Source organism: Vanacampus margaritifer, chromosome 2, assembly GCF_051991255.1.
Source record: "Vanacampus margaritifer isolate UIUO_Vmar chromosome 2, RoL_Vmar_1.0, whole genome shotgun sequence".
Taxonomy (NCBI): domain Eukaryota; kingdom Metazoa; phylum Chordata; class Actinopteri; order Syngnathiformes; family Syngnathidae; genus Vanacampus; species Vanacampus margaritifer.
This window is the reverse complement of record NC_135433.1, coordinates 953,749-978,213: the sequence shown is the minus strand read 5'-3', so window position 1 is coordinate 978,213 and position 24,465 is coordinate 953,749. Positions and strand designations below refer to the sequence as shown.

The following is a 24,465-nucleotide window of genomic DNA, read 5'->3' as shown; positions in this document are numbered from 1 at the left end:
TTACTCAGTTTCACTTGTTCTTTGCATTTTTACTACCCCTGTCACTTTTTCACAGTTACTTTTTCACTTGTTGTTTTACAAGAGCAAGAAGTGTGATTTTTGGTGTGTATCATTTGTGAAACTGCGTGCGTGCGTTCAGTGTTACAACTGCGAGGAGGAGGCCATGTACCACTGCTGCTGGAACACGTCGTACTGCTCCATCAAGTGCCAGCAGGAGCACTGGCACGCCGACCACAAGCGCACCTGCCGCAGGAAGAGATGAAAAGCATCCGGACACGCCCACTTCCTTCCTCCTCGCACGCCATTGGCTCCTCCTGTCGTCAGTCAGTGTCTGCAACACACACGCTCACTCGTGTCTCTCTCTCTCTCTTGCTTTCCTTCTTTCCTTCCTTCCTTCCTTCCTTCCTCGGTGGCGCCCGTGTTTGCAACTTTTTTTAAATTTTCTATTATTTAACGTTGTTTTTATTTAGCGGCAATGATTTGTCTTTGTGTCACAGAATGTTATTTAAGCGTGTGCAACATTAAACTTTTTTTTTATATATATATATATATAAAATGCTTTTTTTTTTTAAAGTGCAGCAAGTGTGCGCGCTGCTTTCATGGAGAAAAGGCAAGAAAGCGGCTGGAAAAATGTGAAAAAGACGACGAGCGGACGACAGACGCAGGCAGGCTTCTTTTTTTGCAATCAATTCTTTCTACCTAAAATGGAAAAAACGAAAAGTTGTCGGTTTGTTATTGGCGACAGGGTTGCAGCATCGATGCTGACTAAACTAATCTTCCCGTCTTGTTTTGAATTATTCTGCACATTTTTCAATTTGCTAGACACTAAATTTGAGCGGTGAATTTCTATTTTTGGGATTTTAACAAGGCTTGGATTTGTACAAAGAACATTTTTAATCCAATCGAAACGGAATAACAAAAATGGACTCGTGATGGGACGATATTGAAATTATGCAAATGAGATGACCCAAGCGGTCTACAGGTGAGCCAGAGGATGTTTTTATTTTTCCTTCTGTGATGAGAGCGGACTGAACGGGGGCGAAATCATTCAACTATTTTTCTCATCCTTTGTTGTCTTTTTTTAACGATTATTTGTATTGTTAGCGTCAATTCATCAATTTGTGGCCGATGCACTACATGTAAATAACATGTTCCCACACGCCACGTCATGTTTGACTTCGGCGTTTCTCAACTCGCACTCAAGCTCCTCCTCCTCTTCTTCTCTCAAACTTCTTTTATGTTTAAAGGCTAACAAAATGTTGTTTTCCAGAGTAAAAGTTGAGATGTTTGCAAATGTCTTCTTTTGTAAAGAAGCAAAAATGCTTTTTGCGGAGGACGAGTGTTGAGCGGCTGAAATTCCAACCCGCATTCGACGTTATGCTTCAAGCAATCCTTCATCATCATCATCATCATCTATGTGTCATTCCATGATTTTTTTCTTTCTTTCTGTGTTTGGCAGAAGATGATTGTCGCCAACTCTTGCGCAATCACCTCGGGAGGCATTTTTTTTTACAAACCAATTGGATTGGAGCAAAAAAAAAAAAAAAGTCTCTTTGGCCAAGACGTTTCAACGTGCGCTCTCACTTCCTGCACGCTCGCCCGCTCGCACGCACGCACGCACGCGTCCTCGTGCTCCAAAATCAATTTTGGGTTTTTGATGCTCTAGCTAGCAATATGTATATAAATCTGTTCTATGTGCTAACATGGAGGAAATAAATGTATCAACAAGTTGCACACTTTTGTCTCCTTTGTTGCTGCTCTCTAGTGAGTTTTTCTTCCACACAAAAAAAAGCAACATGGACTCGTTTACTTACTTGGCACGACCACCAAAAAAAAAAACTCACAATCTTCCCGGGTGAAAAAGTTCCAAATATATATTTTTGTGTATTACAACACTAAAGTTGAATTTTGCAAGAAAAGGAACAATTGAGCTTTAAGGTAAAGTACATCGGATTTGTTCCGTTTGAATTTTTTTTTTAAATTTTATATATTTTTTTACAAAAATCTTTTAAATGTGGTGACGCATATCTTGCGTCATTAAACGCCTTTTAACACAAACTGGTGGACGACTCAAGTCAACATCACAATAATGACAGATTAATATTCTTTACCCTCTGCTAAGAATGACTTCTTTGGCTTACTCAGGACCTTTGACCCAAATGTGGTAAAACCCGTTGAAATCTTCACATTTGATTCTTTTATGTCATTACTGCGTGTGTGTTTTTTTTTTTTTTTTACGAAGCACACTACAATATTATTAAGTAGTGTTATTGGCTGGCGACCCGTTCCGCCCACTGACGGCTGGGACGAGGTCGCTGATCTGAATAAAGGACTGGATAGCCGTTAGGCCAAGACTTTTTGAAGCCGCCAGGCCGCCATATTGCTCCTCCCAAGAAACGTTTCTCGGCATACGATCCTATACACTTACAGTCTCAAAATTGGAAAACATTTGAGAACTTCAGACAATTTACAACTTGCCTTAAATAAATGTATAAATTATATGCTTAGTGATGAAGAAACTTGTATATTTTTATTAAAGAATTTGAACTGTTGAACTGGGGGGGGGGGGGGGCGTTGAGCCATGGGGAGTCCGTTTTGAATTGGTTGTTTACAAACACAAACGGACAAAACCAACGACCCCACTTTTATGCTTTACTTTGAAAGGATCAGGGGGAAGTGCTTTAGCCCACTGCGGGGAAATTGACAGCTCGGGCGTTGCGTGGGAAAGACGTGCGTCGTTCTCATCCCACTGGACCTTTCGGGTTCTTCTTCTTTTTCTCATTTTTTTAATTGGATATATATTTGAAACAGGACAGCTAACCTTCATCAGGCCAATTTGAATGATGAACACTTTTGCTTGTTGCGACTGAAGAGCAAAGATGAAAAGTTTCATTTTCTTCCTGGCTTTTTGCTCCGCGTCTGTGCTGATGGTGAGTTCATTGATTTTTTATTTATTTTTATTTTTTATTTTTTGTCCTCGTCTTGAATGATTCATAAGCGTGAGTCGTTTCATTTCGCCAACTGTAATTGTTTCATACAATATTAGGTTGGGATTAGAGTTTCAATTCAGCGTTTCAAACTTGAGCTAGTGTAATAAATGAGGGATTGCAAATAAGGTGTTTAGGCCTTCAAACGGGGGTGGTTAGGGGTTCAAAATGTGGTTTTCAGGAGATGGTAGGGTGTTGAGGGTCTCTCAGCCCAAGGTTAGAATTTCTAATTTGACTGGATGTTCAAATTAGAATGTCAAAGGAGAGTTCGGGTCTGCAATAAATGTTTCAATTAAGGGTTCAGGGTTTGATATTCAGCGCAAGGGGTTTGGGGTTTCAAACCAGGATTAGCCTTTAAAATTAATAAATAATCAATTTCAAATTAATCATTCGAAAATTAAATCCAAAAAAATCAATATAAATGCAAATAAAAACAAATAAAATATAATATAAAAAACAAAATATACATACTAGGGGTGTCAGAAAAAATCGATTTGGCAATATATCGCGATGTTACAGCGCGCAATTCTCGAATCGATTCGATATGCGGCCGAATCGATTTTTAAGCATTCATTTTTTTTATGGGAATATTCAACAAAATGTCTTACTTAGGGTTAGGATTCAGACATTAAACATGGAAGAATGTTAAATTAATGGAACATTAAGCCTTAATATTTGATTTCAGTGCTGTTCAAACATGAAACAAACTGCAACCTGTTTGTTAAATGCAGTAACTCAGAAGTCAGAATTTTCAGATCAAATACATTTTCATACAAATCTTGCAGTGTACATGGACAAATTTAAATACTGATTAGTATATTCTAAATTTGAGTAAAAAAAAATTGAAATAATCAATTTATAGATTCGTATCGGGATTAATCGGTATTGAATCAAATCGTGACCTATGAATCGTGATATGAATCGTGATACGAATCGAATCGCCAGGTACGAGGCAATTCACACCCCTAATATATACACATAAATAAATACATTTGTATTTAATTTTTGAATGATATTTTTTATATTCGTTTTTATTTTCATTTGCAGTCATTTATTTATTAAGTCATTTATTTATTTTTAATTTAGGCAGTATTGGACCCAAACTGCTAATAAATAAATAATAAATAAATGACTTAAATGAAATGAATAAATGGACTAAAAGTGAAAATGGATATAACGGATAAACGGATATAAACTATATAATATAATTAAAAAATTAAACACAAATGTATTTATTTATGTATGTATATATTTTTGTGGTTTTTATTTCCATTTATATTTATTATTTTGGATTTAATTTTCGAACTATATTTTTTATATGCATTTTTATTTTCACTTGTAGTCATATATTTATTTGGTCATATATTTATTTATTTAGTCATTTATTTATTTTGAAATTTTGCAGTTTTGGTCGCCCTTATCGGCCTTCGGAGTAAAATGAAGAATTTCTTTGTCCTCGTCGTTCAACAGGTCGCGAAGGCTGAGGGTTGCCGTGGCAACACGTTTGCTTCCAAACACTTATTTCTTGCTCTTCAAATTGCACATTTAAAACATGTGCAAAACATTTAGCATTTTTAAACGTAAAACACGTTTACCGTCGTGCGCGCGTCATTTGTGATTTTGAACATGACAAGATGTTTGTGTGATGCGCTCGGCAGGTGAGCGGTCGCCACCCCACTTGCAACTTCCTTTTGGAGGTGGAAAAAGATCGCGCCGAGTGCGTGAAGCGACTGGCCAAGCAAGAGAGACGAGCGCCGCACAAAGGTACCGAGGACAAACATCAACAGGAACAATTTCGAACCCGAACCCAGCCGGCTGCAATTTGACACCCTAATACTTGTTCAACTCATTCACTGCCATAAATTCATTTAAAAAAAAAAAAAAAGGTTATTAAAAATGAGGGGCGACAGGCCATCAAAAATTTTAATTGTAATTAATCGCATGACTTAACTAATGATTAATCACACATTTTATACCTAAATGTACAATAAAAAATGTTTAGGTTTTCATACTGTTTCTAACAAAAGTGGAAAAAAATGTTAAACTAATAGAAACAGTTGAAATGAATTTTTGACGTTTATAGCCGTCAATGGCAGTGAACGAGTTAAAACCCTAGCCCAGGCTTCAAGCCCAAATTTGAAAGCCCAACCCTGGCTTGAAACCTTATCCCAGGATACATTTGAAATGCGATCCCTGGTTTGAGACCCTCATTTGAAATCCCAAATGAAAATTTTGACCAATATCGGTATCGGCCTTTTTTCAAAATCTGACGGCCGACAAAAGGTCAATCTAAAAGCGTTAAAATATCGGGAAATGATTTATTTAAATTTTCAGTTCACTTTATAAGAGATGCTGCTGAACCTGGGAACCTTCGGAACCGTTTGCTTTTGTTTGACATTAGTTTAAGATTTCATGATTTTTTTAATTTTGGAAAAAAAACGGAGCTATTTTATTTACTTCAAGTTTCCATTTGACTTTTTAAGACGTACTGAATATTTTTTTGAAATTTAAAATGAAGTCAATTCTCTAAGATTAAAAAAAAAATCTACATTTGAAAAATGCCGGAAGAGGATTCGGGCCAGTGGAGAGAGAAACAAAAAAGTTTGTCGGGATTCTGCCTTCATTCTCGGGATTCTGAGAACAAACTTTTTTTTCCTCTTTACTGGCTCTCATCCTCTTCCGTAGAAAAGTTATTCAATCAGCATTAAATGCTTTAAGACATTAAAACAAAGTCAAGATTGGCATTTGCATTGAAAACAATCTTGTTTTACTGAAAATGAATCTGGTTTTTAAATATCGGTTATCGGCCTCCTTGACGACTATAATCGTCATCGGTATCGGCCCTGAAAAAAACATATCCATCCATTTGCCAAAAACAGTAGAGGGCGCTGTTGAAGCAATCTTACAAAATGGCGCCGTCAACCTTGAAATATTAAAACATATCATATATTTCAATAAATATCAGCGCTGTCAGTCAATTCAGACTTTTCAATCGTAATTCATCGCATGAGTTCCATAATTAACTCATAATTAATTGTAAATTAATCACACGTTTTATATTTGTTTAACGTGTACAATCAAATATTTTTTGAACAATTTTCTCTTGTTCAGTGCAGGCTTATCATAGTTTGGGAATTTTCATTTTGTTTTTTTAAATGTAGTTAGTTTTAATTAGTTTTCAGGGTGCTTCTGGTTTTAGTTTATAAAATGCTTAGTTTTAGTTTAGTTCAGTATTAGTTTAAATTTTTTGAAAAATGTGTATTACTTGTGCGCAATATTTAATAAACTGCTGCTGCTAGATGACATATTTTACTTCATTAATAAAATTGTTTTTTGAATTTGAATTAGAGTTTTTTCATTTTTTTTTGTTAACTACAATAACCTTGGTTGCGCGTTTCCACAATTTTTTTTCCAACACGGCGGCTTATTAAGGCCACTTCTAAAAAAAAAAATTAGAGCGCGGGATGAAAAAAAAGTGGCAAATTTGTGAGAAAAAAAACTCCCCAAAAATTTGAGAGTTTATAAAATTTCGGAGTTTTTTTCTCTAAAATTGGCCACTTTATAAAATATATTATCCTCCGAATATTGCTCCTGACCTCTAAAAAAACCAAAAAATAAAATTAGACGTGGCTCGAATACGTCGTCGTACAACACGGACTGCTTCAATTCATAAAAAATGGTGTTTTTTTTCGGGGGGGGGGTCAAAAGGGCGGTCAACTCCGTGAAAAGAAGGTCTACAACATCGACTATGATTGGACTTTGCATGGTTGTCATTTGCTTATTATTATTATTATCGAGTTGCATTCGAGAAATGTCAGAAATGGCAAATAATCTGATGCGATATTTTCATGCTGCAAAAACGGTGTTAAAGTAAAGTCTTGATTTGCGCGAGCTCCGAAATGACGCACACGAGGAGACGCGACTTGTGGCTCCGGGACCAGAACAATTCGATGGGAATCTGCTTTGTGAAATTGCTGAACAAACGAAAGCTGGCGTTTGAGAAAAAGCCAACGCGTTGACAATCGAGACGACGCGAGGCAGACGGACGCGACCTCGCAACGGGATCGATGCTAACTGCTAATCGGCAGCTAATCGGCAGCTCGGGGGAATTGAGGCGACTCCCGCCTTCCGACCTCGAGCGCCTCATGACCTCCAAGCGGGACAAGATGGCCGCCCGTGCAGGATTGCCAATGTTGCTCTTTAGACAACAATAACAAATCATACGTTATCCGTAAGCTCACGATTCTAAACATGACATTCTGACGAATATTACATTTGTGGAAGCAAAGTTGTGAAGCCAAATCCAGCCATTTTGATTCATCTCAGGGGGCGGCCATTTTGCCACTTGCTGTGGACTGACGATGTCGTCACCAGGGGGCTTTCCATCCAAATGGTTCGAATGTTTTAAGCGTGAAAATGCGCAAACGGGACCTGCCAACTTCTGCCCGTTTCCATCCGTTCTCCTTTTGCCAATATTGAGACGGGCCTCCACCGCTGTAGGTGGCGCTATACACCATAGAGATGTGATCCACCAGTCATTTAAAAGAAGAAAAAGACGACAAGGAAGCGACTTTTGTCATTCTTGACCAACCGCAGCGTTTCTTTGCTGTTTTCCATCTAAAATAGATTTTACATTGAATTCCTTCCAAAAAGATTTCTGTCGTCCCCCAAACAAACCTCACTTTATGGTCCGAATGTATAAATGTATATAAATGTATGTTCTGTTGAACTAAAATGCTAGATTTATAGGCCACTAAAAATCACAACCGCGATTGAAACTGTACTGAAACTGAGACTAAATTTTATAATGGCGGATAAAATTAACACTAGTGCAGTCAGACCATGTGAATAAAGTCCTCAATATACACCTGCGAGTATTGTTATATTGCCAGTTTTTTCCCCTTATATATATTTTTTTATTTATTTTTAAATACAGTTCAATATTATAGTGCTAATTTTCTTAATAAAAACTTTTTTTGCTTGGGTTCTCAATCAGGTTGGAACGGATTAACATCATTTCCGTTTATTTCAATGAGAAAAGATGATTTCAAATACTCTAAAAAAAACATGGAGGTGCCTTCAAAATTGGGGTTCAAGGGGTCAAGGCCAAGCTAACGCAAACGGCTTCAGATGTGACGAGGGTCGGATCAGCGACGATGTAAGAAGTCGTTCAAGTGCAGTTGATGCTGATTGGTTGACAACAAACGCTGGATGCTGATTGGCTTTTGCGCAATCAGAGGCGGGCTGCAAAGGCGCCTGGGACAACATCACGTGCTGGGACCGCACCGGGATCGGCCAGACCGCCTCCGTCCAGTGCCCGCGCTTCCTCACGACCGTCTTTGGCACCAACGGTAAAGTCGCACCCTTCCAATACTTTTGCACTTTTCGCTTTCGATGCGGGAATGCCGGAAGAACTTATTGTGGTTTTTATTCTCCACACTTTTTGGCCGCGTAACAACTCCCACATAAAACTTCAGATTTAGGCCATTTCAATTCCAACTTGCGTCAAAAATTCCCACTTTATGGTCTGATTCCACATCATTTACAGTATTGGCACATTTAAACGTTAAATATCAACTTCTCCCCACAATGGGACTGACATTGAACTTTTTCCTTCTTGCCACGCCCACTTGCAGACATTCAACTTACCTTCATTACCAGCTGATACCGCTCAGTAGCGCATTTGCTAAATTGCCTTGTCCAGTAACCAGGAGGTTGCGAGTTCGAATCCCACCTCCGACTGTACATTGCAAATAAATCCATGGCAATTATGCTACGGGACAGAAATGTATACCAACTGACTATCATAGTTCCACTTTCCATCTAAATGAATGGAGGGTACTGCAAGCCTAGGTGGCGCTACTTTTTTTTTTTTTTTGATCCATATAAATTTTAATTTGCTTCAAAAATTTACGCCTCCCGGATTCAAGTGTTCTTTTTATTCATTTATCTTTCAAATACAATCAATACTTTGTCATTTTCACATCATTTATCTTTCAATTTATTTCATAAGCATTCAGCTATTAGCATTCAGCTATTAGCATTCAGCTATTAGCATTCCCACGCAATTTGTGCAGAAATTGCACTTAGTCCAGTTTGCTTTGTCATTTGTTTTGAGAGCAGGTTTGTTGACATGTTTTCAAATGCTTTGTTTTAGTTGTGACAATTGACAAACAACTGTTGCCACGTAAGAACAAGTAATGCAAATGCTAGTTAGCCTTCAAAGCTTATGTATGGAAATAATTGAACAAAACATTTTTGCTGTCAATATGGTTACAAAATAAGTTTGAGTTACTTTTGTAAACATAAAATGTAGTTTGAGTTTGTTATTTTGTCAACTCTGGCTTCACTTGTTTATTTTTTAATGAACTCTAAGAACCTTGACCAAGACTCAAAACTCCTCCTTGATTTCAATCCCGATGACCTCCTGCAGGGAACATCAGCAGGAAGTGCACGGCGTCCGGATGGTCCGAGGTGTTCCCCAACATAACCAGCGCGTGCGGTTCGGACAGCGGCCAGGACAAGGTGCTTTCGGGCTCGCAATCCGCTTCACTTGACGTTGCCAAAAATGCAAAACAGCAAAACAGTAACGTGCAACGTAGATGCTAATTGTTGCCTGTGCCTGTTTTCCGTCGTATGTTAGCATTTCAGCTAGCAGAGGTTTCTGTGTTTGCTTCAAATACACAACATGTTATCTTTGAAAAGTGCTCGGTTTCGAGGCTTGGGTTGCTGATGCCAACTTTTGCCAGTCTGATCGTGGAAGTTGTGAACAAAGCCAACGTGAATTTGCATCCTTCACGTCACACCTTTCGCTAAAAGGAAAACAACTAGAAACATTGCTAACAAATCAGACACTCGGCATTGGTATCAACGCTTGTGCTAAGACTTTGGCTAATGCTATTGCTAATGCTATTGCTATTGCTATTGCTATTGCTATTGCTAATGCTATTGCTATTGCTAATGCTATTGCTAATGCTATAGTTTGGCTCACAGTAATCTACAACCAACAGCTGTTAACAAGTAACATAAATATTCTCGGCAGATATGACAACTTCCTTGCTCATCATTCTCCAGGCCTCCTCTTGTCTTTTTTTGTTGTTGTGTTTTTTTTGCCGTGTGTTCCTGTATTGGTAGCAGAAATGACCCAAAAATTGCAGGTACCCCAAAACAGGGAGTGCAACTATAACTTGTTTTCCTCAACAATTCCAGACATCGTGTGTGACATTTTGCATTCACAAACATTTGCTCAAACAAAAAGTGTGTCTTTGCCACGTTGTCATTTTTTGGCAGCACGTCCTTCTCCGCTAATTGCGGCTCCTCGCCTCAGTTGTGGCTCGAGTTCACTTGAGTTCATTTGAGGTCGCCAATGTCTGCTTGTGAACTCCTGCTTGTGTTTGTTCACTTAACTGGATAACGCACTGCATTGTGCGCCTCAGACAGCAGAGAGAGATACACAAAGGTACAAAAGATATCCGGATGCTCAGTTAGCCTAGCATACACTCGGCTTTGATAGACCAAAGTCTGTAAACTCACGTCCCGAAAATGCTTTCGGCCAGTACAAACATTGCAACCTGGAGCATCTAGCTAGCTAGCATCGTAGCGTTGTTGTTAGCGCCACTAATTGCATTTTAGCAAGGTTATTGCTTCGTAACATTATTGTTAGCAATTTGTTGTCAGCATCACTCAGCATAATTGTTGATGGCAATTTTAGTCCAACTATTATTTTAGCAAGATTTTGAACGTGCTTGTGTGTGTTCAGCTGGTGTTTTACGTTCTGGTGCAGACGTTGTACACGTTGGGCCACAGCCTGTCGCTTATCTTCCTCACCACCGGGAGCGCTGTCCTCTGCCTCTTCAGGTGAGATGCAACTTCTTATCAGCCTCCTTCACACTAGGGGGCGCACATGAGACATCGCAAAAAGTGACAAGGGAACAAAATATAGAGCACTTTTACAGGAAGTCAAAATAAGATGTGGACAAAAGTATTAGGACGCATACAGATATTGAAAGTGTGACAAATGTTGACTCCAGGACAACTCCAGGAAATGAGGAAAATGGGGACAAACAAATGGGACACTTACAGGAAGTCAAAATAAAATGTGGACAAATGTACTGGAACAAATATAGGACGTGAAGAAAACATGGACAAAAGTATTGAGGCACAAACAGAGAGTAGAAAAAAAGATGTTGACAAAAGTACAGGAAGTCAAAATCAGATCTGGACAAAAGTACTGGAACAACAACAGGAAGTGAAGAATACGCGGACAAATGTATCGGGACGTCCAATTGTCCAAAATTTCTTGATAAGATAAACAATTTGAATTCCGGGAAAACTCAAGCGGATTCATCTTTTCCATATTTTCGTGCGTCTGTAACGAAGCCAAATCCCGCATCACCGCGACGATCCCAACATGTGGCAGGACTTGCTCGTTATTGTTGCGCAGGATTAGGAAAAAGGAGAAAAGCACTCGATTGTGTCGGAGGAAGGAAAAGCGGCCGGCGTTTGTCATAAATCTCAAAGTTGTCTCTGAGCTTGATGCCTGGAGGACAAGTTGCCGCGTGTAGGAGAGATTAGCCGAGACGCTATTATGGGCCTGTCGCTTCCTGTGTGTGCGTGTTTGCAGCGCGTGGGTGCGTGTGGCTGCAGGTTTAGCAGATCGGCCCGATGAGATGATGACAAGTTGCCAAATTGGACAAATTATGGAAAAATAGAGGGACTCAAATCATTCTGGGACTGCTGAGGAGCAAAGCAGTAGCAGTAATCATACTGCAATGTAAAGTCATGCTAGCACCTGATTTCAACAGGAAGTGACTTGGAAGTGGCCTGATTTCAACAGGAAGTGACCTGACTTCAACAGGAAGCACCCGGAAGTGACCCGATTTCAAAACAGGAAGTGACCTGATTTCAACAGGAAGTGGCCTGATTTTAAAAGGAAGTGACAAGGGACCCAATTTCAACAGGAAGTGACCTGATTTCAACTGGATGTGACCCGGAAGTGACCTGATTTCAACAGGAAGTGACTTGGAAGTGGGCTGATTTAAAAAGGAAGTGACCCGGAAGAGACCTGATTTTAATAGGAAGTGGCCTGATTTCAACAGGAAGTGGCCTGATTTCAACATGAAGTGACCCGGAAGGGACCCAATTTCAACAGGAAGTGACCTGATTTCAAAAGGGAAGTCACTTGGAAGTGACCTGATTTCAACAGTAAGTGACTTGGAAGTGGCCTGATTTTAACAGGAAATGACCTGATTTCAACAGGAAGTGACCCTGAAGTGACCTGATTTCAACAGGAAGTGACCTGATTTCAACAGGAAGTGATCTAAAATCAACTACTATTACTGCTACAAATACTACATGCGACTTTCCACCTTGCAAGAGTTAGCAGTCAGTACCATTAAAAATTTCCGCGGAAATCTTTACATTCTATTTGATTATGCCGTATGTTGTCATGCAGTACAATGAAAATGTTCGTATTAAAAGCTACAGCATCAATTAAAAAAAGGGGTGAGATTAGAGATATGAGCCTTCCTTCGGCCGATTTTACTTTAGTTTTTACTTTAACTTATGATCAGTTTAGCTCAGTGCTAACACGCAATGCAAAACGCCATTGAACGGCTAACAAATAGCATCAATGTCACCCTTCATCTTACTGAGATTGTGATCGGCTTTGTGTTTCTGCATGTTTGCAGTGGCCAAGATAGTTTAAAAAATATATAGTTTTAGTTATTTAAAAAATGCTTAATTTTAGTTCAGTTTTGGTTGGTTTCAGTATTAGTTTTCGTTTTAAATTCTTTTTTTTTTAAATGTATATTACAGTTGTGCTCAATATTTAAGGAACACCATGGTCAAATGAAAAAAGTAACTTACCTAGCGTCTGAATTGAATGAAATAAAATAAAATATTGAATGGAGTCTTTTCTAATGACAGGGCACATTTAGACAACGGATTGGTCGGCAGTCAATGTCAAGACACATAGAGACAGACGGTAGAGTGGTCGCCATCTAATCACAGGGCACATATACAAACAATTGATTGGTCGACTTGCCAGTCAAAGTTAGGGCCCATACAGACAAATAATGGATTGGTCGCCAGTCAACAATGGATCGAAACTTTGAAAAACTATAACTAAGGACATTTTGGCTACAATTAGTTTTAGTTAGCTTTGTTAACATAAAATGTAGTTTTTCGTTTTTCGTTTTAACGAAATCCTTTTTAGAGTTGTATTTTTTCCATGAGTTTTGTTTTGTTTGCGTCACAGGAAGCTGCACTGCACCCGCAACTTCATCCACCTGAACCTGTTCCTGTCGTTCATCCTGAGGGCGGCGGCCGTGCTGGTGAAGGACCACTTCCTGTTTGACCGGGCGGCGCGCTGCTCGGCGCAGCCCTCGCTGGTGAGACGACCAACGATTGCGCGCCGGCGCGGACGAGCGTGACGTCCCGTTTTGCGCGTGTCAGGCGGCGTGTCGGGCCAGCCTGGTGTTGTTGCAGTACTTCATCATGGCCAACTTCTACTGGCTGCTGGCGGAGGCCTTGTACCTGCACACGCTTCTGGTGGCCATGTTCTCGCAGAACACGCACGTGGCGGTCTACATGCTCATCGGATGGGGTAGCACGTGTCATCGTCGCACACCAACGCCACAACATAAACAGACACATGACTTTTTTTTAGAATCCATATCAATGTCAAATCCTGTCAATAACTCTTTAAAAAAAAAAAAAGTAAAAGCACAAGTTGGCCTCTAAATGATGAATCGATTTTCTAAATATCTATTGATAATTTGAATACCGATTACTTCTCGATTGTTTTCTATCCACTAGGTCTGGGTATCGATTCAAATGTCATCGATCAATTCAATTTCGTTTCACATGAGTTCAGTTCGATTTGATTTCGATTTTTCCCGATTTGATTTCAATCCAATATTGATTATGGAACATCAAGTCTTCTTAAATATCAAGGACATGATTAAAAAAAACTTTACAAACATTATCATTTATCATCCACTGACACCACAATAAAAAAGGTAAGGTATTTTTTATTGTTTAAATGCTGTACTGTACTGTAAATGTAAAAAACATAAATAGAAATTAAAATAGGAATTTTCTGTTTTTGGAGCTTGGGAACGGATTAATGGCATTTTCATTATTTCTTACCTGAAAAATTCGGACTTTGAACACTTTGCAGGAACGAATTATGTTCAAACTCAGAGGTACCGCTGTGTGTGTGTGTGTGTGTGTGTGTGTGTGTGTGTGTGTGTGTGTGTGTGTGTGTGTATATATATTAATATTACATAATATACTAATATGAATTATGATCATGAACAAAGAATGACTACCGTAAAATGATCGCAATTTACTGCCCCCTGGTGGCCAAATGTAGTGAATGCAACCAAAAAGCCTGATCCAAATTCTTTTTCTTGATGATGTCATGACGAGAACCAAATTTGACATGAAATGCGGGATTTGCCGCAGGAATCCCCAGCGTCTTTGTGCTGACGTGGGTGCTGACACGAATTTTTCTGGAGGACACGGGGTGAGTGACAGGCCGCCGCGACCAATCGCACGTCGACGCCCCCTCGCGCGTTCCTTTCCATTGACAGGTGCTGGGAGAGGAACGACAACCCCGTCCCCAACTGGGTCATCAACGGACCCATCGGAATCGCCGTTGTGGTAAGAAGCCAGTACACGTATGCAGACTGGTCGCCACTCAATGGTGGGGGACACATGGAAGACAAACGGGGACCAAGGACGGGGAATATTTACACAAATAATTGACTGGATACTAACAACGGATTGGTCGCCAGTCAAACTTAGACATTGGACTGGTCACCATCTAATGACAGGGCACATACAGACAATCAATGAATTGGTTGCCATTTACATATATGCAAAGAATGGATTGGTCGCCAGTCAATGTCAGGGCCCATACAGGCAATCAATGGACTGGTCATTTACATATATGCAAATATTGGATTGGTCACCAGTCAATGTCAAGGCACATATAGACAAACAATGGATTGGTCGCCACGCCATGTCAGGGCAAGTTTAGACAGACAGACAGTGGGCTGGTTGCCATCTAATGACAGGACACATATCGACACTTGATAGGTCGCCGGTCAAGGTCAGGACACATATAGACCGACCGTGGACTGGTTGGCATTTAATGACAGGGCACATTTAGACAATGGATTGGTCGCCAGTCAACGTCAGTGCAAATTTAGACATCGGACTGGTCACCATCTAAAGAGAACCTTCTTTATATATACTCACAATTGATTGGTCGACTCGCCAGTCAATGTCAGGGCACATATGGACAGACAACGGACTGGTCGCCAGATAATACAAACAATGGACGGATGGTTAATCCCAATACCTTGCTCAAGTGATTGGGCACCAGGGAGGTGGAATGTTTTCCAGTCGTGTGAGTTTTTTGCATTGTGTCTTTTTCCAGGTCAACTTCCTGCTCTTCATCCGAATCGTTCGCATCTTGGTGCAGAAGCTGCAGTGTCCCGACGTGGCCGGCGGCGACCACTCTCAGTACGGGTGGGTAGCCGACTCACACGTTTCACGCGCATCATCTCTTTTGTCGTCATTTGAACGTCAGCGCTGCTAAACGGACGTCATCGTTTATCTTCAATAAAAATGGCTTTCTTGTCTGAGCACGTTTGTCGCGTCACGCATCGTTAATGAGTTACGCTGTCGGTGGATTAGCAAGATTAGCTTTGTTGTATGTTGACAACGTTCACATTTGCATATCGTCGCAAATCAAATCAATGTTCACATTTTTTAAATGATCCAAACAAACAAAAATATGTCAATATTTAAAATCACAATCATCGTCAAATATTTAGTGCATTTGTACAATGTTGACAAAAGACGCTACATGGAGCTGAGGATGATGACACATATTGAAAGACAGTGGACTGGTCGCCATCTAATCACATATACACAAATAAACAATTGATTGGTCGCCAGTCAATGTCAGGGCTCATACAGACAAACAATGGACTGGTCGCCATCTACATGTATGCAAATAATGGATTGGACGCCAGTCAATGTCAGGGCACACACAGTGGGCAATAGACAATAGACACTTGATTGGTCGCACTAAGTAGCACTAGGCATAACAAAACTGTTTGTAAGTTCCTTAGTGTTAAATGGCATTTTCCGATGGGGATTTTAATTTTTAACCATCAAAATGGATACAGTATTTTTTTATCTGTTTTGGGGTGACTGGAAGAGATTAACGGCTTTTGTATTCATGTCAACAGGAACAGAATCTGTTCAGAATCTGAAACGATTCCGTTTTTTAGGTCTGCGATTTTCGATTCAGAATCCATTTTTGCTTCCAAATGATTTGATTGACAATGATTTCTGCTTCAATTTATAGACGTTCAAAGAATCGTCATGATCTACTTGCTAATGCTAATTAGCGCGCTACTCCAAAGAAGGGCTGGTCATACAAACGCTTCAGGAATGTTTACAGAGAAGCATCTTAACCGGCATGTGCTCTTCCTACGCTGCAAAAAAACGACTTTTATTGGCATAACTCGATCGAGACTTTTTCCTTGTACTCTCTCATGTGGCTTCAACTTAACAGTGCATCGGAACCAGCAACCCTAAGTGGCCAAATTGTGTACAACATGAACGGCGCTCCCAATAAAATCAATTTGGAGACGTTTAAAATGGATTCTGAATCGTACTAAATGAGAATCGATTTTTTGGCACACCCTGAGAACAGATGATTTGAGATACAACTGTTTGGCTTTCTGGGCGTAATCACAGGACAAATCCAATTCATATCTCAAGGCACGGCTGCATAGTGTTGATTTTTGCTCGTTTCACTTTTGACAATTTGTTGTCTTTTTGCGATTTTGTTGTTTTTTTCAGACGTTTGGCCAAATCGACTCTCCTGCTCATTCCGTTGTTTGGGATCCACTACGTGGTCTTTGTGTCCCTGTCGGAATCCATGGCCGAAGACTACAAGATCTTTTTCGACCTGGCCCTCGGATCTTTCCAGGTGACGACAGAAATGTTTCGCTACGTGACGCTAATGACGCCGACGTTACCCTGCTTCGCCTCACGTGAGCATCCTGACGATTTGTCCTCCTTTTTTCATCCACTTGCTTTTGATGCCTTTCAGGGCCTGGTGGTTGCCGTCCTCTACTGTTTCCTCAACAGCGAGGTTTGTAGTCCGCTTTCAGCGATTTCTCGAGAATATTGTGTTCTGGCCAGCGTTATCATAGTTTGGGAATTTTCATTTTAGCTTTTCGTTTTGAGTTTTTGTTTTTTAGTTGGAATTCGTTTTCAGGGTGGTTCTGTTCGTTTTTGTTCGTTTTTACGAGTTAAAAATTCCAAATCATTACAGTTACTGTTTGTAGAAGCTTGAATTTCACAAACAAGCTGAGCGAGACCCTCGTGCACGCCCCCCCCCCCACCTTGAAAATGTATTTGACGAAAATATCCGTCGGTGGCACTTAACGCTTTGATTCCACTTGATGTATTTAAAAGTCCGTGGCAGAGAATGACTCATGAGGCAACCTTGTTGTTTTGCGTGCGTGCGTGCGTGCATGCGTGCGTGCGTGCGCGTGCGTGTGCGTGCGTGCAGGTGCAAGGCGAGCTGAAGAGGAAGTGGCGCAGCGTGTGCCTGGACTTGGGCCTGAAGCGAGCTCAAGGCTTCAGCATCACGCTGACTTCCAGGAAAGGTTCTGAGCACGCGGTCCACTTCCAGCGCACCTCCAGAACTCAGTCCATCCTCCAGTCCGAGACCACCGTGCTGTGACCGCCGCTCGCCGCCGCGTCCACTTGAAGGACTTTTGGCAGCAGTCTTTTCCACTGAGCTGGTCCGTATGGCAGGGGTGCTCAAGTCGGGCCCTCGAGAGCCCCTTTTCAGCCTGACGACAAATTGATTCGTATGCGAGCTCCAACCTACAAAAGAATTTCCACTCAACGGCATACTTGACTCATTGAGACATTTTCAGCTGTAAAAAGTTTGTATTTTTGTCCAGAATGAATTTGATAACTTGATTTTCTTGTACGATGAACTTTCAAAACGAACGTTTCCGCTTGCTGTCGACGGAAGACGATCGTCCTCACCTGTGCTGAGGAAGTAACGAGCGATCTCGGCTGACGGCTTTTCTGGGTTTGGTCATGACCTCCTTCCTCGACACAGGTGAGGCCATCGGCAGCAAATGTCAAACTTGGGGTTTGAATTGTACGTGAAACATGAATTGACCAAATTCATTCTGGACAAACAACGAGTCAAGAATCTTTTTGAGTGCAGTTCGCTTGTATTTGACTTTGATTTGATCTCGGTACAATTTTATCAATTGAACTCTAATGTTAATTGAATAATGACGTTTTCCTGTATTTAAATGCATTCGTGTGTTCAAACTGCATAACGAAGTGTATTTTGTACATTTTTGATTAACACTTGAGCTTGTGATGTGTCAGTTTTAATATTGCCCTTTTTTTTCGGGAGGGGGGGGGTGTTACTGTGTGTCAAACTGAGCCATGTATTTCCTTACATTGATGAAAAATCTGACTTATTGTATACTTTAAGACAATTCAAAATCTTTTTAATTTATACGAACAAATATTAAATCAGAATGATGAAAATATTTCCATCTCATCCTTGCTGATGACAATGTTTGTGTAACACTTAAGTGATGATAACACGAAATCATTGAACCAGTTACTGTTAAACTTTATTTCGATTCGCTTTTGTGCCTGAACGTGACCGCAGAGAGCAGGCGGTGATGTCGGCGGCCACCCACAAGGGGGCGTACCAGAGCACGCCGCTCCGAATTGCCGCCTGTCTTCTTCTACGCACACACCTCACCAGCTAACTAGCTAGCTAGCTAGCTAGGTGGTTGTTTGACTTTGTCAGACTCAAGTTGGAGCCCGTTGGACTGAAACGCGGACAAATGGTGACGAATAACCGTCAAAAGGATTCAACTCAAATGGAGTCGGACTTGCGGAAAAAAAGAAAGACTGGCAACAATCTGGATTTAGATGCACAGAAAGATGAAAATGTCATCAGACTTCATCTGCAAGTGAAGGTAAGACAATAAAAACTTTGAGATTTCACCAAACATGACATGATCAGATTGATCTAACTAAAAACCTGAGTTGGATTTTGTCTTTTGTCGAGCAGTCTTGATGTCAAACATTTTGAAATGTCTCTGCTTCGTCTGTCCTTCCTTCCTTTCCTCAGTCTCTCCTTTGGTCTCTTGAGGTCTCCCTAATTTGTTGGAATTTAAATGTTTCTGGGGTTGGTGAAAGACTCTGGTTGGTCACCCGGTGGGTGGTCGGTCATGTCTGGTCGCTGCTGGATTTCACTTTTTTTTTCTTTTCTTTGATCCTTCCTCGGGTCTCATGACAACTTCACGACTCTAGCGGGATTCTGAAGTATTCGGTTTAGGTGAATGGTATGGGATTTTTAATAGGTTTTAGGTGAACTAATGAATACACACGCACACACACACGCACACACACGCAAAAAATAAAAAAATAAAAAAAGAGAGCAATGATGATGACATGTCAAATCGGTAAAATTACCGAATGAACAATACTGAGCTCTCCAGAAAAAAATGATTAAAAATTTTGAAATGACAGTGTTCCCTCGACCGTCGCTATAACACGATTGACCTTTCACAGTCTCACTGTTTGCAGATTTTTGTTAAAGTGCCATTCCGTATCTTTTTGTTAGTAGTGTACCTATTTTTCCAAATCTTGAGCTTTGAGGGTGTTTAAATGAGAGAAATGTGAGAAAATGTTCATGCATGTCTGAGAAAAGTGTATTTAATGTGATGAGTGGTTTTGCAGTCTTAAAAGTTAAAGCACATAAATGTAAAAAATCAAATGAAATAATATTGAAGCTGACTACTTTGCAGATCTAATCGAACCTCTCTCATCTTAAAGTCATATGCCCCACCCCCAGATGATGGAATGTTAATGAAAACAAGGAGAGAGAAAAAGAGTCTCAAATTCCACTCTTTATTCTTTTTTTACGTCCAACTCAGCTAACACGTGGTTGAGTGCATCACCAAATGAGGCCACGGGGGGGCGACCTAACACTGACTTTACAATTACATCAACAACCACACATTGCACGTTGTAACAAGTCAAGTTGTCTCGCTCTTTCTCTCTCACCCACACACACACACACACACACACACACACACCATTTTGACGTCATCATTTCCAGAAGTCATCAATTGATTGCAAAACAGCTGTCAATCATGATGTCAAGCCCCTTTTGACTTTTTCCATCCACGTAATGATAACCAAAAGTGACATTTTATGTTATAATGTGCCACAACCACTTAAAGTCACATTTTTAATACGTTATCATGTGCACAAACCACCAAAAGTGACATTTTTTATTGTGTGTAATTTAATGTGAAACGTGTAAACCACCCAAAGTCACCCTTGTCATCATCCGTGTATGATTAAAAAAAAGATTTCTACATGAACGTGTTAGCATAAACGTGGTCCAAAGCAGCAAAGCATGAAAAGCGGCCAGCAGGTGTCACCACTTAAAAAAATAAAATAAATAAAAGGCACCGCGTCCTCGGCCATTCACAGAGCAGCTCACTTCCTGTAAAGGTGGTTTACTTCCTGTGTTTACTTCCTGTTATGGTGCTTTTACTTCTTGTGTTGGAGGTCCACTTCCTGTCATCTGACTGTAATGGCGGTCTGCCTCCTTTAAATGGAGTCCACTTCCTGTAAATGTCATCTGATTTATGTCATCACTCTAATTGGGCTTTAAATCGGGTATTGTTGGTCTACTTCCTGTAATGGGGCTCTACTTCCTGTCAGTCCACTTTCTGTAAATGTTTTCTGTTTTCTGTCATCCATCCCTGCAATTGTTTTGTTGTTGTTCTGGTAATGGCGGTCTAATTCCCATTATGGGACTCAACTTCCTGTAATTTTCCCATAATGGTGGTCTACGTCCTGCAATGGGGGTCCACTTCATGTCATCTTCCCATAATGGTGGTCTGCTTCCTTTAATGGCGGTCTACTTCATGTTGTTTCCCCGTAAATGTGCTCTACTTCCTGTAATCTCGCCGTCATGGTTGTCTACTTCCTGTCCTCTTCCCATCATGGGTCTCTAATTCCCGTAATCTTCTTCTAGCTCGGCCCTCCTGGTGGCGGTGGCCTGCTCCACCGGCCCCTCCCTCTTGACTTCGGCAACAACTTCGGTGTAGGCAGGTTGGGGTTGGGCCTGGGGAGCAGCGGCGACCCCAGCGGCGACCCCAGCGGCGACCTCGGCGGCGACCTCGGCCTCTGCGTCGGCATCGGCGCCCTCTTGGCCCTCAGCCACGGCTCGCTCCTTCTTGATTTTGATCTTGAAGGTTTCCTTGGTGGGGGCCTTCTTGGCGAGGTTCTCCTTGAAGCGCTCGCCGCTCTGCTTGAGGCGCTCTCCCGCCTGGTGCACCTTCTCGCGGCGCTCCGGCGGCATGACCTTCTCGCCCAGGTTGTGGAACTTGGTGCCGAGGTTGCCTTTGGTCTTGCTCATGTTCTCCTTGGAGAAGGCGGCCTTGAGGGTCTCGCTGCTCTTCACCATTGACTTCTTGAGGCGCGCTGTCCGGGACGGGTCCGCCTCCTCCACACTCAGGTACTCCTCATCTGAGGAGAGGTCAGCGGGGACCTCGTAGGAATCGGGCTCCAGCTCCAGAGCATCCAGGCCCCCTTTGGGGCTCTTGGTGACGGCCACCGACGGGACCTCAGCGTCGCCCTGAGGAAACCACAACAGTAACAAGGAATGAGCCTTCTCGGTCTGCACATGCGGAAATTGACATTCTTGGGGGTCAACGCTAATCGTTAGCCTTGGAATTCTTGTGGGCAGCGTAACAGTAACCTTGAAATGCTAAAGGCTAGCATAACATTGCCAGTGACTGTTGCCTTCCATGCTAATGGCTAGCCTGAGCATGCCTGCGCGGGTGCGGCTCTTTTTGACGCCGTTGAGGTAAGCCTGTCATAGTTTGATGAATATTTTTGATCACGGCTGTTTCCCGGCCTGCGATTGGCTAAGCTGTCAAATGGCGACTGCGCTAGACAGCAGGTGGTGGTAGTGGGGCGCTTGGGGGCAAGCATGAGGTGCCAGGGCTCTCAGAATAGGACCCGCCGTCGATGACTGTCAGCAGCTGCTGGCTGAGCTCCGGTTACACTCGCCGCTAACAACTTGAGGAAATCAAAGAAGGAATGTTTTAAATACTTTGTTCGGTTTCAAGATGAGCTCATTCAAAAGTACAAAGTGTTTCCAATGTCACTCAGTAGAGTGCGGACCTGGACATTCTACTAGAAATTCAAGTGGTAATCCGAAAGGAAGTTCAACTGCTTCTAATGTTAGTTCTATTAAGGTGAAATTTAAGGTTTGACTGGAGGTTGTACTAGAGGTTCCATCGACTTCTACCGGGCGTTCTAGTGCGAGTACAATTGGAGGTTTTGCTGGTAGACCTCCGAGTTCTGCTGCAGGTTTCACTGGAAGTGAGCTGCTTTCTACCAGAAATTCATTTGTACTGAAGTGAGTTTTTTTCCGCAGGGTGTCCGGGCTCTCTCCCTTAGAGATCGGGTGAGAAGCTCAGTCATCCGAGTCAAGTCGCAGGCTCCTCCACGTTGAGATGAGCCAGTTGAGGTGGCTCGGGCATCTGCTTCGGATGCCTTCTGGACACCTCCCTGGGGAAGTGCTCTGGGCATGTCCCACCGGTAGGGGACGAGCCAGAACACGGGGGAGAGACTATGTCATATGGGAACATATTGGGATCCCCCGAAGGGGCCGGACAAAGTGGCTGGGGAGAGGCAAGTCTGGATAAGCATCAGAAGACGGATGGATCTACTGAAAGTTGACACTTGAAGCCTTTCAGAGTAATTCAAGTTATTTTACATCTACAGGGCCTAATAATTGCTTTTGTTTTGAAATCCTGCGTGATGTGATGTGTAGAAGATGAGGAACAAGATGAAGTGAGGTTTAAAGAAGAGGAGAAAGCATAGCAAGTGAGGTGTCGAAAAGGAGGAAGTGAAGTGAGAAGAAGCGCATGCAGGAGAAACTTCCGACCTGGTAGATGACGACCCTGAACTTGTTCCTGGTGAGCAGCTCGTCTTGGGTGCTCTCCACCTTCTTGACGCGCCCGTTCTGCTTCTCCACGCGGGCTCGGACATCTTTGACGTTGGCGCTGACTTTGCGCGTCTTCTGCAGCACTTTGTCCAGGCAAGCGCTGGTGTCGGCGTGCTCCTTGGCCAGCTTGAGGACGTCGCCTTGGATGCCGCGGATGTTGTTCTCCAGGTCCAGCTGGCGCTCTTCCATCCGCTGCTGGCCCGACTGCACGTTGTCGATGATTCCGGCCACGCGCTCCAGCAGAGACAGGATGCTCAGGGCGCTGATGGGCTTGCCGTCCTCGTCCTCCATCCCCGCGATCTCCAGCTTCTCCTGAGCGCCGTACTTGTGCTGATCCATCTTCTTCTGTAAAGATTGCAGAGGCTCGAAAATCTGGATTTGGGGATCAAAAAGGCTCTGGTTTTGGGAAAAAAAGACTTTTCCGGCTTTGGAGAAGGTTCCGACTTTGAGGAATAAGAGTCTGGCTTTCAGATGGAAGGTTTTGGCTTTGTCAAAGGTTCTGGCTTTCGGAAAAAAGGCTTTGGTTATGGGGTAGCGGGTTCTGTTTTTAATGAAGGCGGCTTTAGATTTCAGGATGAATACGCCAGCTTTGGGATGAAGAAAGCTCCGATTTTGGGATGAAGAAAGCTCCGATTTTGGGATGAAGACTCCAATTTAGAAAGTTCTGGATTTAGGGAAGAAGTCTTTAGCTTTGGGAAAAAAAGTCCACTGGCTCTGGGGTAGAAGGTTCTGTCTACGGGGGAACACTGCTTGGGCTTCAAAAAGATCCGAGTCCACTGACCCACAGGGAGGACTGGTCGCAGGAAAGAGGGGAACTCCGCCCCGCCAGCCCTCTTTAAAAAAAGGGAACGTGATCCCGCTCTGTCAGAAGCATCCAGCAGTGAGGCCGGCAGCTAAAAAAAAACTCCAGTAAGGAGACACTTGGACAACTTTGAGAATGATAGACCTCCATGTCCAAGTCCTGCTGGGATTGGTCTTCCTTTTGGTCCACCATTTGCTCATTCTGAGGCGTAGGAAAAGCTCACAGCTGGCTGACGTTTACGTCAACGAGTTTCACGTTAAACATATTTTGCCTTTTTGAAGTCGGCGCCGCCACCCAACTCAGTAGAACCCCCAAGTGTCCAAAGACTGACCGGCTGGTTTATTCTGGGAAGACTTGCGGTCCAAAAGGATCTCGTTGGTGCTTTGACATGTCAGGAATGCGACGGCTCGTCCGACAGGGAGAACTTGCGCACATCAGGACTATTTATCTTACAGTATTTTTTATTTTAGTAGCAACTTTCAAGTCACGATGACTTCCTGTTTGGTGCACAAAACATCAAACTTTTGGCAGACAATTACAAACACACAAACACACAA

At 42.1% G+C, this 24,465-nt stretch overlaps 3 protein-coding genes across 4 annotated transcripts in view; 2 read left to right on the top strand and 1 right to left on the bottom strand.

Annotated features, from left to right (window-relative positions):
- Positions 1–1,734, top strand: part of zmynd11 (zinc finger, MYND-type containing 11) — a 29,866-nt gene extending 28,132 nt beyond the window's left edge. Inside the window, exon 16 of the mRNA XM_077556979.1 lies at positions 140–1,734. Coding sequence (XP_077413105.1) covers positions 140–262 — 123 coding nt within the window. The 3' untranslated portion in view covers positions 263–1,734. The remainder of the gene's footprint in view (positions 1–139) is intronic.
- Positions 1,735–2,685: 951 nt separating this feature from the next.
- LOC144042658 (vasoactive intestinal polypeptide receptor 2-like) lies at positions 2,686–18,604 on the top strand. 2 transcript variants are annotated; one of them, XM_077555529.1, is made up of 13 exons: positions 2,686–2,930; positions 4,646–4,751; positions 8,225–8,338; positions 9,421–9,512; positions 10,771–10,844; positions 13,246–13,378; positions 13,443–13,593; positions 14,457–14,517; positions 14,585–14,654; positions 15,436–15,527; positions 16,875–17,004; positions 17,128–17,169; positions 17,593–18,604. In XM_077555529.1, exons 1-13 carry the CDS (start codon positions 2,880–2,882, stop codon positions 17,764–17,766), a joined length of 1,290 nt encoding a protein of 429 aa, XP_077411655.1. In that variant the 5' UTR covers positions 2,686–2,879; the 3' UTR covers positions 17,767–18,604. The 2 variants fall into 2 exon arrangements, with proteins under 2 accessions (XP_077411655.1, XP_077411653.1); XM_077555527.1 differs by having other exon boundaries at positions 10,747–10,844.
- Positions 18,605–19,968: 1,364 nt separating this feature from the next.
- On the bottom strand, positions 19,969–23,719 carry cavin4a (caveolae associated protein 4a). The gene is made up of 2 exons (XM_077558243.1): positions 23,047–23,719; positions 19,969–21,726 (listed from the first exon to the last, which is right to left on the bottom strand). Exons 1-2 carry the CDS (start codon positions 23,443–23,445, stop codon positions 21,100–21,102), a joined length of 1,026 nt encoding a protein of 341 aa, XP_077414369.1. The 5' UTR covers positions 23,446–23,719; the 3' UTR covers positions 19,969–21,099.
- Positions 23,720–24,465: the final 746 nt, after the last annotated feature.

What these genes read in the sequence shown, in the direction of transcription:
- LOC144042658 (XM_077555527.1), top strand. Translation starts at nt 2,880, where the DNA reads ATGAAAAGTTTCATTTTCTTCCTGGCTTTTTGCTCCGCGTCTGTGCTG. An exon ending in CTACATGCTCATCGGATGGG is followed by an intron (nt 13,594 to 14,456) that starts GTAGCACGTGTC and finishes GATTTGCCGCAG; the next exon opens with GAATCCCCAGCGTCTTTGTG. An exon ending in CCATCGGAATCGCCGTTGTG is followed by an intron (nt 14,655 to 15,435) that starts GTAAGAAGCCAG and finishes GTCTTTTTCCAG; the next exon opens with GTCAACTTCCTGCTCTTCAT.
- cavin4a (XM_077558243.1), bottom strand. Translation starts at nt 23,445, where the DNA reads ATGGATCAGCACAAGTACGGCGCTCAGGAGAAGCTGGAGATCGCGGGG. An exon ending in TCAGGGTCGTCATCTACCAG is followed by an intron (nt 21,727 to 23,046) that starts GTCGGAAGTTTC and finishes TGGTTTCCTCAG; the next exon opens with GGCGACGCTGAGGTCCCGTC.